This window comes from Leopardus geoffroyi, chromosome C1 (assembly GCF_018350155.1).
Source record: "Leopardus geoffroyi isolate Oge1 chromosome C1, O.geoffroyi_Oge1_pat1.0, whole genome shotgun sequence".
NCBI classification, from domain to species: Eukaryota; Metazoa; Chordata; class Mammalia; order Carnivora; family Felidae; genus Leopardus; species Leopardus geoffroyi.
This window is the reverse complement of record NC_059328.1, coordinates 198483617-198501634: the sequence shown is the minus strand read 5'-3', so window position 1 is coordinate 198501634 and position 18018 is coordinate 198483617. Positions and strand designations below refer to the sequence as shown.

Sequence of the window (18018 nt, the reverse complement as noted above, 5' to 3'; positions counted from 1 at the left end):
TGATACATTATTATTAACAGAATTACATATTGTGTTCTAATTTCATTATGGTTTTTCAAATACATGTTTTCTATTCCAAGAGCTTATACAGGACACTTTACATTTAGTCATCATGTCTTATTTGCTTCCTCTGGACTAGTACAGTTTCTCAGACTTTCCCTCACTTTGATGATCTTGACAATTTTGAGGAGTACTGATCAGGTAATATTTTGGAGAATATCCATTCTTTTGGGGTTGTCTAATGTTTTCTCATGGTTAGGAGTCATGGGTTTTGAAGAGGAAGACTGCAGAGTAGAAGTGTCATTATTAGCTCATTATTTAGCAACATGGTTAAAGATTAACGATGTTATTCTTGATCACTTTCCTGAAATGGTATTGTCTAGGTTTCCCCATTGTAAAATTACTTTTTCTTCCATTTCCACTGTACTTGTGGAAGCAAGTCATTGTGTATAGGCAACAACAGATGAGGTGTTAAGCTTTACCTCCTTGAGGAAAAGATTATTTACATATGTCATTTGGGATTCCTCTTTGAGAGAAATATTTTTCTTCTCCATTTACATACTCATCCATTTATTTATATTACTATGAACTCACAGATAATTATTTTATACTCTGTGTTATAATCTATTTTGTTGCTCAAATTGTTCAAAATTTGACCGTTGGGAGATCTTTCAGGATGATTCATGTAATGACTATGACTCCATTTGTTGATGTTTGACTGCCAACAGTTTTTAATCCTTACTTCCTACTTCCCTGAGTGCCCTACATCTTAGAAAACTGATATCAAAGCCTGGATGCTTCCTCCTTTGGCACTGATGGGAGATTCAAACCATATAATCCCATTATCCCACATAAGGACCCTCATCCTACTTCCAAACCCTAACCACAACAAAAACCCTAAGCCAGTCTCCTTCCTTTTACTCTCTGAAGACATTTCAGACCTGCATGGTAAGGCATATGCTGCTTTCCCTAGAGAGCTCAATTATGTAAGTAATAAAAGTTTTCATACCCTCTGTGTGTGCTGTGTGTATAGCACAATCAGTTTCAACATCCAAACCAAATTTGGTTCTTGGTCCATTTACTTCCAGAGGTGCCCACAACAGTAACAGTTTCTTTGTCCCTTGACATACCCCATTGTTATGTTAAGTATTTTCTTTCTCTCTCTTCTTTCTTTCTCTCTCTTTTCCTTTCTTTCTCTCCCTCCCTCTCTCTTTCTCTTCTTTTTTCCTTGTTTCTTTTCTTTTCTTTTCCTTTCTTTTCTTTTCTTTTATTTTCTTTTCCTTTCTTTCACCTTCTGATCATTTCCTAACATTCTAGCTCAACAACATAGGCCAAATGTTCCAGGTGCATTTCGTATTTTCCCTGCCCAGCCCTACTTCCATCTGTTGGAGGATGGTTATCAAAACAGATATTTAGGGGTGCCTGCATTGTTCAGTCCATTAAGTGTCCAACGTCAGCTCTGGTCACGATCTCATGGTTCATAAGTTTGGGCCCCACGTCAGGCTCTGTGCTGACAGCTCAGAGCCTGGAGCCCGCTTCAGAATCTGTGTGTGTGTGTGTGTGTGTGTGTGTGTGTGTGTGTGTCTCTCTCTCTCTGCCCCTCCTCCCCTCATGCACACATACGCTCTCTCTCTCTCTCAAAAGTAAATAAACATTAAAACATTTTTTTAAAAAGAAATAGATATCAATGCACTGGGTATACTCATTTGCTATTGGAGTCTCATTACTTCTAGATCCGTTCAGCAAGCAGACCTAAAAACATATACATTTATTTTATATAATATCTCCTGATATTATATTATATTACATTAATATTATAGTAAATATAAATATTAATATATTTACTTTTACTCTATTAAATGTTATTTATAATATATTTATATTGTTATATTATAATAAATATAAATAATAATATGTTATATATTACAGCCCTATGAACCAAAAAAAGATAAAATGCAACTTATTTTACATATATACCAACAAATTACATTTTATATATTTTCAATCATGGGACTGTAATTCAAAATTTTGAACATTTTCAAGTAATTTTATAAAACAAAACAATTAAATTAGAAGTTTTTCCATAAGATTTCAATAAATTTAAAACAGTTGCTATATTATAACCTGAAGATTTGAGAACACATATTTATTAGATTTTTGTCATCTCACAGTATACTTTTACTCCTTTATATACAAACTGAATATCATTAAAAAATTCTAAATTCTAATCCTTCTTGCAAAGTATTACAGACCTCTATATGTTTAAAGAGAAAGATAGTGAGCTAAATGTTCACTAAGATAAGGTTTTTAAGAAAGTGATGATTAGGAATCCAGATAAAAATTATAACATACTTCTTACTGCTCTAAGCTCACATCCTAAGTTTTGGTTAGAAGTGACTTCTCAGAGCATCACTGAAATAAAGCAGACACTGAAAATAAAGACATAACCAAAAAGTAAGCATAAAAGTTGATGCATCTTCCATGTTAGATCATAGAGGAACTTTGTATACATTTTAATATATGTTTATTTTCAAATATTTTTAAATTTTTTTTTCAACGTTTATTTATTTTTGGGACAGAGAGAGACAGAGCATGAACGGGGGAGGGGCAGAGAGAGAGGGAGACACAGAATCGGAAACAGGCTCCAGGCTCTGAGCCATCAGCCCAGAGCCTGACGCGGGGCTCGAACTCACAGACCGCGAGATCGTGACCTGGCTGAAGTCGGACGCTTAACCGACTGCGCCACCAAGGCGCCCCTATTTTCAAATATTTTTAATAAATTCATTCTACAACCTCATGACACACTAATAGATTCAAGTTAAAAGGTTAATCCAATTGGGGTGCCAGCTGAGCGTCCGACTTCGGCTCAGGTTGTGATCTCACAGCTCATGAGTCCAAGTCCCGCATCGGGCTCTGTGCTGACAGTTCAGAGTCTGGAGCCTGCTTCAGATTCTGTGTCTCCCTCTCTCTCTCTCTGCCCCTCCCCCACTCAAGCCATGTCTCTGTCTCTCAAAAATAAATAAACATTAACAAAAAAATTTTTTTAAAGGTTAATCCAAAACTCTATACCCCAACGTATACCTGATAGGAATATTCCAACAGGAAAAAAAGCAAAAACAAAAACAAAGACTTGTGGATAATAAATCATTTTCTTGAGGAAACATTCCCAAAAAGGTTCAGCTCATTAAATAGTAACCTTGGATCACTCTCCAAGGAGAAAGATGATAAAACTGAGACTATATTGTCTGTTCTAATTTGGAGAATGTGTTAATTGATCCTAGGACTAGACTGGTGTAAGAAATATCTGACAGTCATTTTGGTGACTCAGCACCTTGCATTCATAAATTGTGTGTCCATCTTTCTCTATAGATAGCAAATATTTATTCATCCTTTCTTATAACTAGGATACTAACAATACTGTATAGGCTCCATCAATCATGTCCCATTTTGGATCTTGAAAAAAATCTGATTATTAATGATACCTTATGATAACAGGTATAGATTGGACTGCTTAGGACAAATGAGGATACAGAGTAACCAATAAAGTAGAAGAGGACAAGATTCATCCCTACCACTCCCAGTCCTTGTTCATCCAATAGAACAAGGAAGTATAAAAGTATCTATGCCTGAGAGGGAGAAGTAAGAATTCACATATGAGTGACCTATTTCACCTCTCAAGCTACAAATCCAAGTGTGGCTAATTGGAAGAAAAGGACACTGAAAGCCAGATAATTCAAAGATACTCCAAGTACAGACTAAATTTGCTCCTTGCTTCTCAGAGAATAATCTAGGAAAATTGACAGTCCCTTAAAAAGACCTTCATATTTTGAATGGTGATGTAGAAACATAATATTCTTCAGGTAGTGTCTGAAAGTTGATTGAAGATGGTATGTCTATGTACGTGGACCTTAAGTGGTTTCCAGATTGCCCGCAGTTTGAATTAGCAGAATAGGGAAATCAGAAGTCTCAACTTGTCTCAGTGAGATACATGAAAATGTTACCATTTGAAGCATGTAACCAGAAAAAAGATGAGAGTCATGACAATGAGGCTATAGATGTTAAGGATCTCACAGATGCTGTGGCAGAGGTCATGGATTTAGCAAGGTATGTTAGGTTCACACTTTAAAGAACCACAGAGAACCATGCACCTCAACACCAGCAGTATGACCAAAACCAGTAACACAACACTAGCAAGTGAAGGCCAAGCATGTAGTCTTCACGTCATATGGATACATAGTGTCCCTTGTTGTAGGAGCCATCTTGCGAAGAATGAGGAGATGTAATTTGAAGACAAAAAAAATTAACACTGATAAGTTTCAGCTGAACAATTAATATACCATTCAGATACTGTGTGGTAAATTCAAAGAGACTATTTTAACCCAGGAAGATCTGGATAGTCTTTAATAGCAGGTTCTTTTTTCTTTGTCTATAGTAGGAGTAGGGGTTCAGAGACAAAATAAAATAGCTTGCAGATAATACACTTCTTTGCTAATATGAACAGTGTTGTGGAAAATTGAACCCTGCCTCATTAGGGATAGTGATTTAATTTTTTAAACAAGTTTTCACTTTAGATACATATCAAACATGAGGCAAGTAATTTGATCTCTGTTTAATAGGTAAGAAAAATAGGTAAGATATAGAAGTAAAATAACCTAAATGTTCACATGGCTACTGTGCAGCACAGATGGGACTCATCCCTACCACTCCCAATCCTTAATTCTTCTAACTAAACCAGTAAGAAACAATATGAAACTTAAAGAGTATATGTGGCCTGAATATGTCCTCAAAATGGCCTTTGATCTAAACTCAGAAATTCATCTCATATTTATTTTTTTATAAAATTTGGGTTTTTCCTGCATGGAGCCAGACACTGGGCTCGATCTCATGACTATGAGATGATGACCTGAGCCAAAATCAAGAGTCAGATGAGCCACCCAGGTGCCCCCAAATTCATCTCATATTAAAGATAGGGGAATTGGTGGCCTCTTCAGGAGGATAACTTAGCCCTAATTACACATAAGTGTAGATCCAGGGCTGGACAGGTTGCAGATGTAGAAATTAACAATCTAGAGAACAGTGTAGGCACTTGCCAGCATGGATGTCTGGAAGGCCCTGGTATCCTTGAATGATGAAATTCAGTATGAATGGTATGTCAGAGGTGTCAAAGTATACATGGTCTCTTGGAAATATATGGCCAGATCACTGATGGATCCCCCACCCAGAGAAGGATAATAGTGAGATAAACATGAGAAGAGGGAATAAGGAGAGTCAGATGAGTAAATCTAATTTGAACCTGTGGCAGGATAAGAAGTAGAAGCAACCAAATCTAGGTTGAAGTACTCCAAGATGTAGACTTGTGCCTTTTATCGGGAGGCTAAGGAGAAAGGTTAAATGTAAAGGAGCAAGGAGATAAAATTCTGAAGGTTTCACATATAATGCCATAAAAATGTAAATTATATGAAACTCCTTTTATGCAATATTACCAATAATACAATTCAGACATTCAAGAATACAAAATTAAAATTCAAGCACAAAGAAGCATGGAGACACAAGTAGTGTTTTGCATTTTAGTAGCTAAGAATTACACTCAAGAACAGAAAAAATACAACTCGATTAAATCATGTCTTAACAATAAAATCATTCAAGGAATAATATAACCATCATACAAGCTATTGTAGCTTCTGAAAGTTTGGCCAAAAATGAAAATCTCCAGAAAACAATAAAAGAATGTTAAGCATAGTTGCACTTTTATATTTTCTAATAAACTGTTACATATTTTTTAAGTGGCCCATAAACATTTTGTTTTATCTTTCTTGAATTCTATACCAGACATTCCTATCACTATCCCAGGCCTATGTAAAAACCCCACCAGGAAGAATGAAAAAGGATGTCAATAGTAGAAATGACTAAAAATTGAGTCAGTAACCAGGGTGTCAAATATTCACTTGGGGGTAAATTCCAGGGAGTTTTTATTCATTATCTCATATAAGTTTAACAACAATATTTTTAAAAGGCAGATCATTGTGGCTATACTTTATATATAAGAAATCTGAGTTGAAAGCATCTAAGGTCCGTATTCATAATGTCAAAGTTGGCATTTAAATCCAAGTTTGACTACATTGGCTGAGTTTCTTCCTCTAACCATACTTTAATAATCTCCTATAAATTTATTTTAATTCAGTAAAGTTTCGGGGCACCTAGGTGGCTCAGTCGGTTAAGCGTTCAACTTTGGCTCAGGTCATGATCTCACGGTTCTTGAGTTTGAGTACCACGTCAAGTTCTGTGCTGACAGCCTAGAGCCTGAAGCCTGTTTCAGATTCTGTGTCTCCCTCTCTCTCTGCCCCTCCTCCACTCATACTGTCTCTCTCTGTCTCTCTCTCAAAAATAAAAAAATAAACATTAAATTTAAAAAAAAATAATGTTTAGCTTAATAATAATCTTTATAGGTTTAAAACAAACAAAATAACTTTTATGAATAACGCCAAATGAATCTTTTTTACAACATAATTGTTGAAGAAAACCTTTTTAAATTTATCTCAGAAACCAATATTCCTACTTATATTATTGAAAACTAAATGGTTAAAATCATTTTGAGGTAGTTTTGATGGCTTCTTTACCTGCCCAACTGCTCTGTCTCTTTCCAGAGAGGTCAGCATTTTCTGCTTCAGTAAAGTGTGGTGCTTCTCATGTAACACCCTTATAGTTGGTTCATAAGATGCATAATGTAACTTCAACCTATGAAAAATAAAGGGCATTTAAAGGGTAATTGAGTAAATCAGTGATTTCCATCTAACATCTAAACCTTTCTCTCTCTCTCTCTCTCTGCTTTTACAGTAGGATAAAAAATGAATAACCATATAAAGGTCAACACAAGCCAAGAAGTGCCAGAAATATTACTTGGCATGCAGCCCTTAAACATGGTGGGAATAGGGAAGTCAGATTTCTTTTGAGTTAACTACTTTTCTATTTCCTACCAGAAGTTTTACTATATTCAAGCATGTACTCAGAAGATTGCTGCTATTTGTTGAGATAAAAATCTGCAGTTTGCTTAATCAATTCAGAAACAGTTGTCAAAAAGACAAGGGCTGCAAACAATGGAAGATTAAACAGAAAGTATCATTCATATCAAAATAAACTAAAGGATGGTTTTGAAAACAAGTTTGAGTAATTCATATTAAGAAAATTAAGTATAAAATATTTTGAAAGCTCATAGGAGAAATAGTTCAACTCAATATATGATATAAATACCTTTAATAATATTTTTAATTTGAAAATGCCTTCAAAATACTATTTTTTACTTATTATTGAAGTGTAATTTACCTGGAGTAAAATATACAGATCTTAAATGTTATAGTTCAGAGTTTTCAGAAATATGCATGCCCAGGGAGTCCACAATGTTATCAAAATATAGAGCATTTCTAACATCTCAGGAGATTCTAGAACTTCATATATTTGGAATCATACAATATGAATGTAACAACCAACATCATAGGAATACAACCAATTATAAGAGGTTTTAAAAAACTATATGCCAACAAATTGGGTAACCTGGAGGAAATGAATTACTGGAAACATATAACTACCAAAACTGAAACAGGAAGTAGAAAACTTGAACAGATAGTCAGCAAAGAAACTGAGTCAGTAATAAAAAACTACCAACAAACAAAAGTCCAGGACCAGATGGCTTCCCAGGTGAATTCTACCAAACATTTAAAGAAAAATTAATACCCATTCTCTCAAACTATTCCAAAAAAAAAAAAAAAAAACAGAAAAGGAAGGAAACCCTCCAAAATCATTCCATGATACCAGAAACTGGCTTCTTTCACTCAACACAATGTTTTTTAGATTCTTCCATGTTGTTGTGTATATCACTAATTCATTTCTTTTTAATGTGAGTCACATTCCTTTGTATGTATATTCTACAATGTGTTTATTGAATATTTCACTGATGAAGAACTGATTTGTTTTTAGCTTGGGGCTATAATGAATAAGGTTGCTATGAGCAGACTGACACAAATCATATGAGATATTTTTTGGTTCTATCTCTTCATTTCTCTTAGGAAAAATACCTACGAGTTGAATTGCTGAGTTGTAATTTACATTTCCCACAGCAATATTTGACAGCCTTGGTTACTGTACCTCATTGCCAACATTTGGTGATTAGTCTATCTAGTTTTGTCAATTTTATTATAAATTTTATCACTTTTATTACATTTTCAAACAATCAACATATGATTTTGTTGATTTTTTCTTATGTTTGTCCCTTTGCTAGTTTATTGGTTTCTGATCTTTTTATTTCTTTTTCTTTCTCTTTATTTTTTCTTTTTTTATCATCGAAGTATAAGATTAGATTATTGATATAAAATTTTCTTCTTTGCTCATATAAGCATTTAAAACTATCAATTTTACTTTAAGAACTGCTTTGGCTGCATCCCACAATTTTTAATATGCTGCCTTTCAATCATTCAGATTGAAATATTTTTTCATTTCCTTCATTGACTCAGGGACTACTTAGAACTATGCTACTTCATTTCCAGATATTTGGGAATATTCCAGAGAGCTTTTTGTCATTGATTTTAATTTAATTTGATTGTGGTCAGAGAACATATTTTGTATGACATCAGTTCTGTGAAATGTATAAAGACTTGTTTTATGGTTGAGCATATGACCTATTTTGTGCACATAAAAAGTCCAAAGTAGAATTCAAGAAATATCAATTATACTCAATTAGTTGATGTCTTATTCTATAGACTTAGAGAAATTGTGCCTATTTTTCTAATGATTGCCAAAAGAGGAGTGTTAAAATCTCCAATTATAACTGTGGATATATCTATTTTTCCTTTATGCTTTATCAGGTTTTGCTTCATATATCAGACTCTTATATCACAGTCATGCATAATATGTCAGCCAGATAAAATGACATCTTGCTGAAATGACCTCTTTTTCCCAAATTCTCAGATGACTGTAAGGATGTTGTTTGTGTATCCCTTTTCCTTAGGCCCTGTGGGCATGCAGGGGTGGCTCTCCTTCCCTAGAAAGAGCTGACACTTCAGATGTGCTGCAGGCCGCTGTACAGGCCTCTTCCGCACAAGGTAAAAGATACCCTCCTAGAGTTGGCCCTACTTCCTCCTCTCCTGACTGCCAAGCTAATGGTTTGGTAAGGGAGAAAAGAGACTATATATCCAAACTAGTATAAGAATTAATCAGCATATACTAACAGGAACCAAAAAAGCACCCCAGAGATTGGATTTTGAGATACTAACCTAAGAATGGATAAACAATAATTCACCTTTTTGAAACAGTGGATTTTACAAGTACTGAAACAAGCACTCCAATGGCTGCAGTAAAGTCACTGCTGAGGTGGCTCTTAGCAAGTTGGAAAAAGTAATGGTTAACACTCAAAAAGATGAAAATGCCTGAGCTGCCTCTCCTGGCAGACAGTAGAGGAGGAGTTCCATAACACCACAGCAATGATGGACTGTGATGACAACCTCAGTCTTTCCACAAAACCTGTAGGCGTGACTAAGTACTGGGAAAAATATTTTCAGGAGTTGTCATTAATATCCAGAAATCCAGAGTGACATCACAGCCCCTATATTACAAAGGGGATTTACAGAGGCCAGAGAATAAGTAGGGTCATGGCTAAAGTCTGGCTCAAAGTGGGCTTATTTGGTATATGCACCCACCCCATGATTAATCCAAGATTCCCTGCATAAATAATTTTAACTGATTTACCAGATTGTTGGAGTAAGCTATCAGAGTTGAGAAGGCCACTCCAGTGTCTTCCTCTGACTTGTGACAGACAATTTGAAATTGCCTCACAGGCACAATTTGGTTTATTTTTTTAGCCTTTTCTTGTGAAGCTCTGTTCATTCTTTTCAGCTTTTTCCCTTAGTAAATTTTTTTGAAAATACATTTTTCAGTTTGAGAACTTCCATTTGGTTCTTTGTTTATATTTCTCATTTCACTTCTGCAATTTCTCAACTGTTCACTCATTATATTCATTATTTTCTTTAAAATTCTGAACATTTCATAAGCGCTACTAATTCTGTTATTTCTTTCATTTCTGAGTCTGTTTCTATTTGTTCCTGGCTATGGGACACATTTTCCTGCTTCTATATATGTTACATATTTTTTTGTATGTTGGACATACATTTATCTGAATTTTATTATCTTCCTTTAAAAGAGTTTTGTTCTGGCAGATAGTTAATTTGATGGTTGACAGTTTGAGCTTTCCAAAGTTTACTTTTAATCTTTTATTAGGGCAAGTCAAAGTAGTTCCTTCTCCAAGGCTAGAATAACTCTTCTCCTATGGCATGTCTTATCAAGGGTCTTAACTGAATGCTCAGAATTTTCAGTGAGGTTCCTCCATTGAGCTGGTCAGAATTTCTACATCTATAACCTCTGGAATCTCCATTTAGCTCAGTTTCCCATGAGCTGTTCTTTGGAGGCATCATTTTTTCACTTTTCCATAACTTAGTATTTGGTCAAAGACTAAAGGGAACTACTACAAATATTTCTTAAATTCCTTTCATGCACCTCCCTCCTTTTGTGATCTTATCCTGCAAATTCCAGTCCCCTCAGTAGCACTGCACTCAGATCACTGCCTCATCAGTTAATCAAAGACTACTGCACCCCGTGCTCTACTTTGTAACACTATTGTCTGAATAGTACTTCTGTGCAAAAATCTGGGGTGATCATGCTGCTCACTTTGAATAGTTCCCTTTTCTTAGGCATCACAGTCCTACTCTGCCAATTTTCCAACATCTGAAAAAACAACTGCCAAAAGTTCTGTTCAGTTTTGTAGTTCATTGCAGTTGAAGAGCTAATCTATTTCCAGTTAGAGAGCTAGTTCAGTTCTATTCAAACATGGCCCCAAGCATAAGAGCCCCAAAATAATTTTAAGTGTTTTTCTATTAAAAAATAAAAGAGTAATCCTTGTTTTGTACATTTTCATGAAATTATTTATAAAAGTCATTGACTTGTAAGTCATGTTTCTCTTAACATAATTTATGATTATATTTCATTGCCAGCAGCAATAAAACATAAGCACTAGAGTTAAGTTACATATATATAATGTGTATCAAAATTCAACTATATTCAGCAAAGCAAGAGAGAGTAACAAAATAAAAATATAACAAATACGTACAATCCTATCCCCCATTCCATTAATGTGCTTAGCATATATATATATATATATACTTTGCTGTATATTGCACACTTCCCTAAAGTTATATATATTTATAAGCACATATTTAGGTACAGAGTTATATACACAAAAATGTGTGCTGTAATTTGTGGAAAATTGAAGGATTATTACTATTGATGGTACAGTTTTTCTTGTATTTACTGACTTTAGTACCTAACTCATTCATGGGATATGACTTGATAATCCTCTGCCCAAAGAATTACCATTCATTATGTAGAATATAACAAGGAAACAACATTAAAAAAAAACCTGTTTAGTCAATCTGAAAGAGTATGTCTGTTTTGTAAATTCCATAAGTACCTCATAATTAATCTGCTTCTATGCTTTAACATTGAGGGACCGCTAGGTGGCTCAGTCGGTTAAGCGTCTGACTTCAGGTAAGGTCATGATCTCACTGTTTATGGGTTCAAGCCCCACGTCAGGCTCTGTGCTGACAGCTCAGAGCATGAAGCCTGCTTTCTACTTTGGATTCTGTGTCTCCCTCACTCTCTGCCCCTCCCCCGCTCACGCTCTGTCTCTCTCTCTCAAAAATAAATATCAAAAAAATTTAAGTTCTAACTTTGATATTAATAATTCTAAAAATGAATAAATTCATAATAAGACACTCACATTAAATGAGAACTACTGTAAAGCTGATAGTAAAATCAACTAATTATCGACTTAAACAATTTACAGAAAAAAATTAAGAGTGACCTTTTGTAGTTTACAATGAGAAAAAACATAGATATATAACTGAAATATTTGGGTAAAATATTAACATAGAGAAGTTAGACTGTAATTTAGCCTGGCATCAAAAAACATTCTTCCTGGGTGCCTCGGTCAGTTAAGCGTCGGACTTCGGCTCAGGTCATGATCTCAGAGTCCGTGAGCTCAAGCCCCATGTCGGGCTCTATGCTGGCAGCTCAGAGCCTGGAGCCTGTTTCAGATTCTGTGTCTTCATCTCTCTCTGACCCTCCCCCGTTCATGCTCTGTCTCTCCCTGTCTCAAAAATAAATAAACGTTAAAAAAAAACAAAAACAAAAACATTCTTCCTTGGGGCGCCTGGGTGGCTCAGTCAGTTAAGCATCCGACTTTGGCTCAGGTCATGATCTCAGAGTCCATGAGCTCGAGCACTGCGTCAGGCTCTGTGCTGGCAGCTCAGAGCCTGGAGCCTGCTTCAATTCTGCATCTCCCTCTCTCTGACCCTCCCTCATCCATGGTCTGTCTTTCTCTGTCTCACAAATAAATAAATATTTAAAAAATTTAAAAAAATTCTTCTTGGGGCGCCTGGGTGGCGCAGTCGGTTAAGCATCTGACTTCAGCCAGGTCACGATCTCGCGGTCTGTGAGTTCGAGCCCCGCGTCGGGCTCTGGGCTGATGGCTCAGAGCCTGGAGCCTGTTTCCGATTCTGTGTCTCCCTCTCTCTCTGCCCCTCCCCTGTTCATGCTCTGTCTCTCTCTGTCCCAAAAATAAATAAACGTTGAAAAAAAAATAAAAAAAAATTCTTCTTTATAGCTGATTTATTATGCATGTTTAGTTGCTGTTTGTTTTTTTTTTATTAATGACTCTGATGATATCACTGAATTTTTGTTTTAGGTACTTAGAAAACACATATTATCGATTCATCCAAATGGTTAAATGGAGACAGTATCCTTAATAATTAAATGTGGGAATAAAGGCTAGCTGAAAACAAAAGTTGTAGTTATATTACAGTGTAATGTGAGTTTCTTCACCAGGGCATCTGAGGATTACAAAAAGTATAATCTGACATTGCTGAATTTTTATAAGAAATGAATTATAATAGTATTCCCTTTAAACATACTAGAAAATATAACAAGTATGATCTATTTTTAAACATAGGCTAGACTCTCAATGAAAAAAAAAGCAATTAAAAAAATTCAATTTACCGAAGAGTAGAATATCCAGGCAGTGACAGTGAACAACATATTTCAGCTGCCACAACTGGATACAAACATGCTCTTAGACTGTCACATATCCAAGTAACTGAAGTACTGAAGTACTGAAACCTGTTTGTATTAGCACAGAAAATGAGAATAGAATCAAACCTGAGATCTTTCCCATGAAAGAATGTGCTGTGATTCAAACTCACTTAACCGTACATGTGGCTGTGTATGCACATTCACACACACACACACATACACATACACATACACACAATTAAAATACCTTTCTGCTTTTCCTCTGGGTAAATGGGTGGCTCACCCTAATGAAGGCACAATTATTTATCTTTAGACAAGAAAAAGCTTAGCTACCTTTAAAGGATGTCCACATGACCAGTAGGAGCCACAGACCCCTATATGGTCCTGAGTATAGAACAATTCCCAAATTTAAAGAATGTACTTTCAAAACAAAATACAACCTACAGTTCTGAAAAAGACCTGTATAAAAATGCAAAAGGGAATATTTTTGGAAGTAAGAGAGGAAGACAGGAGGGAAAATAAATCTGAATATATACTATTTCTAAAAACCTTAGCATAAATTCAAGGTCATTCAGTATATGCCCCTCCACCTCACCCTTGTCAAGTAGGTTTTATACTTTGTTCTCTATGGGTACAATATGGTGAATATGCCATGTTCTTTCATGACTTGGTGCCTTTGCAGGGTATGTACCATCTGCCCAAAGCGCGCTGCTCCCTCACTCTGTTAACCTACACTCCAGAAATCCTCTGGAAATAGGTCCTTGAAACCCTCTCACACCCAGTCTGGTTGAGGTGACTGCCCTTGGTTGGCATAGCAACAATGCAGAATATTTCAGTTCAACTCCTCCCCCATCACACATCCCATTAGTCTCTGAGAACCATTACAGCAAGGACATTAACTTATTCATCTCTGTATTTCAAACACATAGTATAGTATCTGGCATACAGTAAATACCAATAAATGTTGAATGATTATTTTACATGAAAACTTCTAACGAGGCCAAGTTACTTAACAGTAATTAAATAACTCCTTAATAAATATACCGACAAATATTAGCAGCTTACCCTTTGAGGTCATTAATTAACTTGTTTTTTTCCTGGACTATTCGCTTGTGGTGCATTCGATGAAAATCACGTTCTTTTTGAGTTTTCAGCAGGTCTTCTCTAGCCTTGCTAAAAAATAATAATAATTTTAAAAATCATTAACTCCAAAAGGGTATCTGACAAAGTACAACATCCATTCATGGTAAAAAAAAAAAAAAAAAAAAAAACCTCTCAACAAAGTAGGTTTAGAGGATACATAAGTCAATATAACAAAGGCCATATATGAAAATCCACAGTTAATATTATCCTCAATGGAGGAAAATTAAAAGCTTTTCCTCTATAGTCAGGAACAAGACAGGGATGTCCTCTCTCACCACTTTTATTCAACAAGTACTGAAAGTCCTAGCCATAGCAATCAGAAAATAAAAAGAAATAAAGGATATTGCAATTGGCAAGGAAGAAGTCAAACTTTCACTATTTTCAGGTGACATGATATATATGGAAAACTCAAAAGACAGCACCAAAAAAATATTAGAACTGATAAACAAATACAGTAAATTCACAGGATCCAAAATCAACATACAGAAATCTGCTGCATATCCACACACCAATAATGAAGCAGCAGAAAGAGAAAATAAGGAATCAATCCCATTTACAAGAGCACCAAAAACATTAAGATGCCTAGGAATAAACCTAACTGAAGAGCTGAAAGACCTGTACTCTGAAAACTATAAAACACTAATGAAAGAAATTGAAGATGACACAAAGAAATGGAAAGACATTCCATGCATTCATAGATTAGAAGAACAAATATGCTAAAATGTGTATACTACCCAAAGCAATCTACACATTTAATGCAATCCCTACCAAAATACCACCATCATTGTTCACAGAAAAAAAATTCTAAAATTTGTACAGAACCACAAAAGATCCCAAATAGCCAAAGCAACCTTGAAAAAGAAAAGCAAAGCTGGAGGCATCATAATTCTCGACTTCAAGTTATATTAAATCTTGTAGTGATCAAAACAGTATGGTACTTGGCACAAAAACACACATATAGACCAATGGAATAGAATAGAAACCCCCGGGGCGCCTGGGTGGCGCAGTCGGTTAAGCGTCCGACTTCAGCCAGGTCACGATCTTGCGGTCCGTGAGTTCGAGCCCCGCGTCAGGCTCTGGGCTAATGGCTCAGAGCCTGGAGCCTGTTTCCGATTCTGTGTCTCCCTCTCTCTCTGCCCCTCCCCCGTTCATGCTCTGTCTCTCTCTGTCCCAAAAATAAATAAACGTTGAAAAAAAAAAAAAGATTTAAAAAAAAAAAGAATAGAAACCCCAGAACTAGACCCACAAACATACAGCCAACTAATCTTTGACAAAGCAGGAAAGAACATCCAATGGAAAAAAGACAGTCTCTTTAACAAATGGTGCTGGGAGAATTGGACAGCAACATGCAGAAGATTGAAACTAGACCACTTTCTCACACCATTCACAAAAATAAACTCAAAATGGTAAAGGACCTAAATGTGAGACAGGAAACCATCAAAACCCTAGAGGAGAAAGCAGAAAAAGACCTCTCTGACCTCAGCCATAGCAATTTCTTACTTGACACATCCCCAAAGGCAAGGGACTTAAAAGCAAAAATGAACTACTGGGATCTTATGAAGATAAAAAGCTTCTGCACAGCAAAGGAAACAACCAACAAAACTAAAAGGCAACCGACGGAATGGGAAAAGATATTTGAAAATGACATATCAGACAAAGGGCTAGTATCCAAAATCTATAAAGAGCTCACCAAATTCCACACCCGAAAACCAAATAACCCAGTGAAGAAATGGGCAGAAAACATGAATACACACTTCTCTAAAGAAGACATCCGGATGGCCAACAGGCACATGAAAAGATGCTCAATGTCGCTCCTCATCAGGGAAATACAAATCAAAACCACCCTGAGATACCACCTCATGCCAGTCAGAGTGGCTAAAATGAACAAATCAGGAGACTATAGATGCTGGAGAGGATGTGGAGAAAAGGGAACCCTCTTGCACTGTTGGTGGGAATGCAAACTGGTCCAACTGCTCTGGAAAACAGTGTGGAGGTTCCTCAAAAAATTAAAAATAGACCTACCCTATGACCCAGCAATAGCACTGCTAGCAATTGAACCAAGGGATACAGGAGTGCTGATGCATAGGGGCACTTGTACCCCAATGTTTATAGCAGCACTCTCAACAATAGCCAAATTATGGAAAGAGCCTAAATGTCCATCAACTGATGAATGGATAAAGAAATTGTGGTTTATATACACAATGGAGTACTACATGGCAATGAGAAAGAATGAAATATGGCCCTTTGTAGCAACATGAATGGAACTGGAGAGTGTGATGCTAAGTGAAATAAGCCATACAGAGAAAGACAGATACCATATGGTTTCACTCTTATGTGGATCCTGAGAAACTTAACAGAAACCCATGGGGGAGGGGAAGGAAAAAAAAGAGTTTAGAGTGGGAGAGAGCCAAAGCATAAGAGACTCTTAAAAACTGAGAACAAACTGAGGGTTGATGGGGGGTGGGAGGGAAGGGAGGGTGGGTGATGGGTATTGAGGAGGGCACCTTTAGGGATGAGCACTGGGTGTTGTATGGAAACCAATTTGACAATAAACTTCATATATTGAAAAAAAAAAAACAGTATGGTACTGGGTGGCTCAGTCATTTAAGTGTCCAACTCTTGATTTTGGCTTAGGTTATAATCTCACAAAAGTGAGATCAAGCCCCAAGTCAGACTCCATGCAGGGCATGCAGCCTGCTTAAGATTCTCTCTCCCTCTTCCCCCTACCCCTGCTCTCTGTATCTCTCTCAAAAATAATTAATTAATTAATTAATTAATTAATTAATTTTTAAAATAAAAAGAATCACTTAAAAAACACTATGGTACTGGCACAAAAATAGACACATATATCAATAGAACAGAATAGAAAGCCCAGAAATGAACCCCCAATTTTATGGTCAATTAATCTCCAACACATCAGGAAAGAATATCCAATGGGAAAGAGACTGTCTCTTTGACAAATGATGTTTGTAACAGGACAATTACATACAAAAGAATAAAACTGGACCACTTTCTTATGCCATACACAAAAATAAATTCGAAATGGATTAAAGACCTAAATGTGAGGCCAGAAACCATAAAATTCCTATAGAGAACACAGGCAGTAACCTCCTTGACATTGGCTATAGCAACTTCTTTCAAGGTGTCTCCTGAGGAAAGGGAAACAAAAGCAAAAATAAACTATTGGGACTTCATCAAAGTAAAAAGCTTATGCACAGCAAAGGAAACAGCAAAACTAAAAGGCAAACAACAGAAAGGGAGAAGATATTTGCAAATGACATATCTGAAAAAGGGCTAGTACTCAAAATGTATAAAAAAATTATAAAACTCAAAATCCAAAAATACATAATCAAGTTAAAAATGAGCAGGAGACATATTTTTCCAAAGAAGACATCCAGATGGCCAACAGACACATGAATAGATGCTCAATATCACTGATGATCAAGGAAATACAAATCAAAACTACAATGAGGGGGCACCTTGGCAGCTCGGTCAGTTAAGTGTCCAACTTCAGTTGATCTCACAGTACATGGCTCAAGCCCCACATGGGAGTCTGCGTTGATGGCTCAGAGTCTGGAGACTACATCTGTGTCTCCTTCTCTCTGTCTCTCTGCTCCCCCCACTTATGTTCTCTCTCAAAAATAAATAAACTTAAAAAAGAAACTATAATGAGATATCACCTTACACCTGTCAGAATGGCTAAAATCAACAACACAAGAAAACAACAGATGTTGGTGAGGATATGGA

The 18018-nt window shown here is 36.0% G+C and overlaps 1 protein-coding gene across 3 annotated transcripts in view; it reads right to left on the bottom strand.

Annotated features, from left to right (window-relative positions):
* Nucleotides 1-18018, bottom strand: part of SPAG16 (sperm associated antigen 16) — a 995967-nt gene that overhangs the window by 940805 nt on the left and 37144 nt on the right. For all 3 annotated transcript variants that reach the window (XM_045481131.1, XM_045481130.1, XM_045481132.1), the window contains 2 exons: nucleotides 14194-14301; nucleotides 6618-6735 (listed from right to left, as the gene is read on the bottom strand). In XM_045481131.1, coding sequence (XP_045337087.1) covers nucleotides 6618-6735; nucleotides 14194-14301 — 226 coding nt within the window. The remainder of the gene's footprint in view (nucleotides 1-6617; nucleotides 6736-14193; nucleotides 14302-18018) is intronic.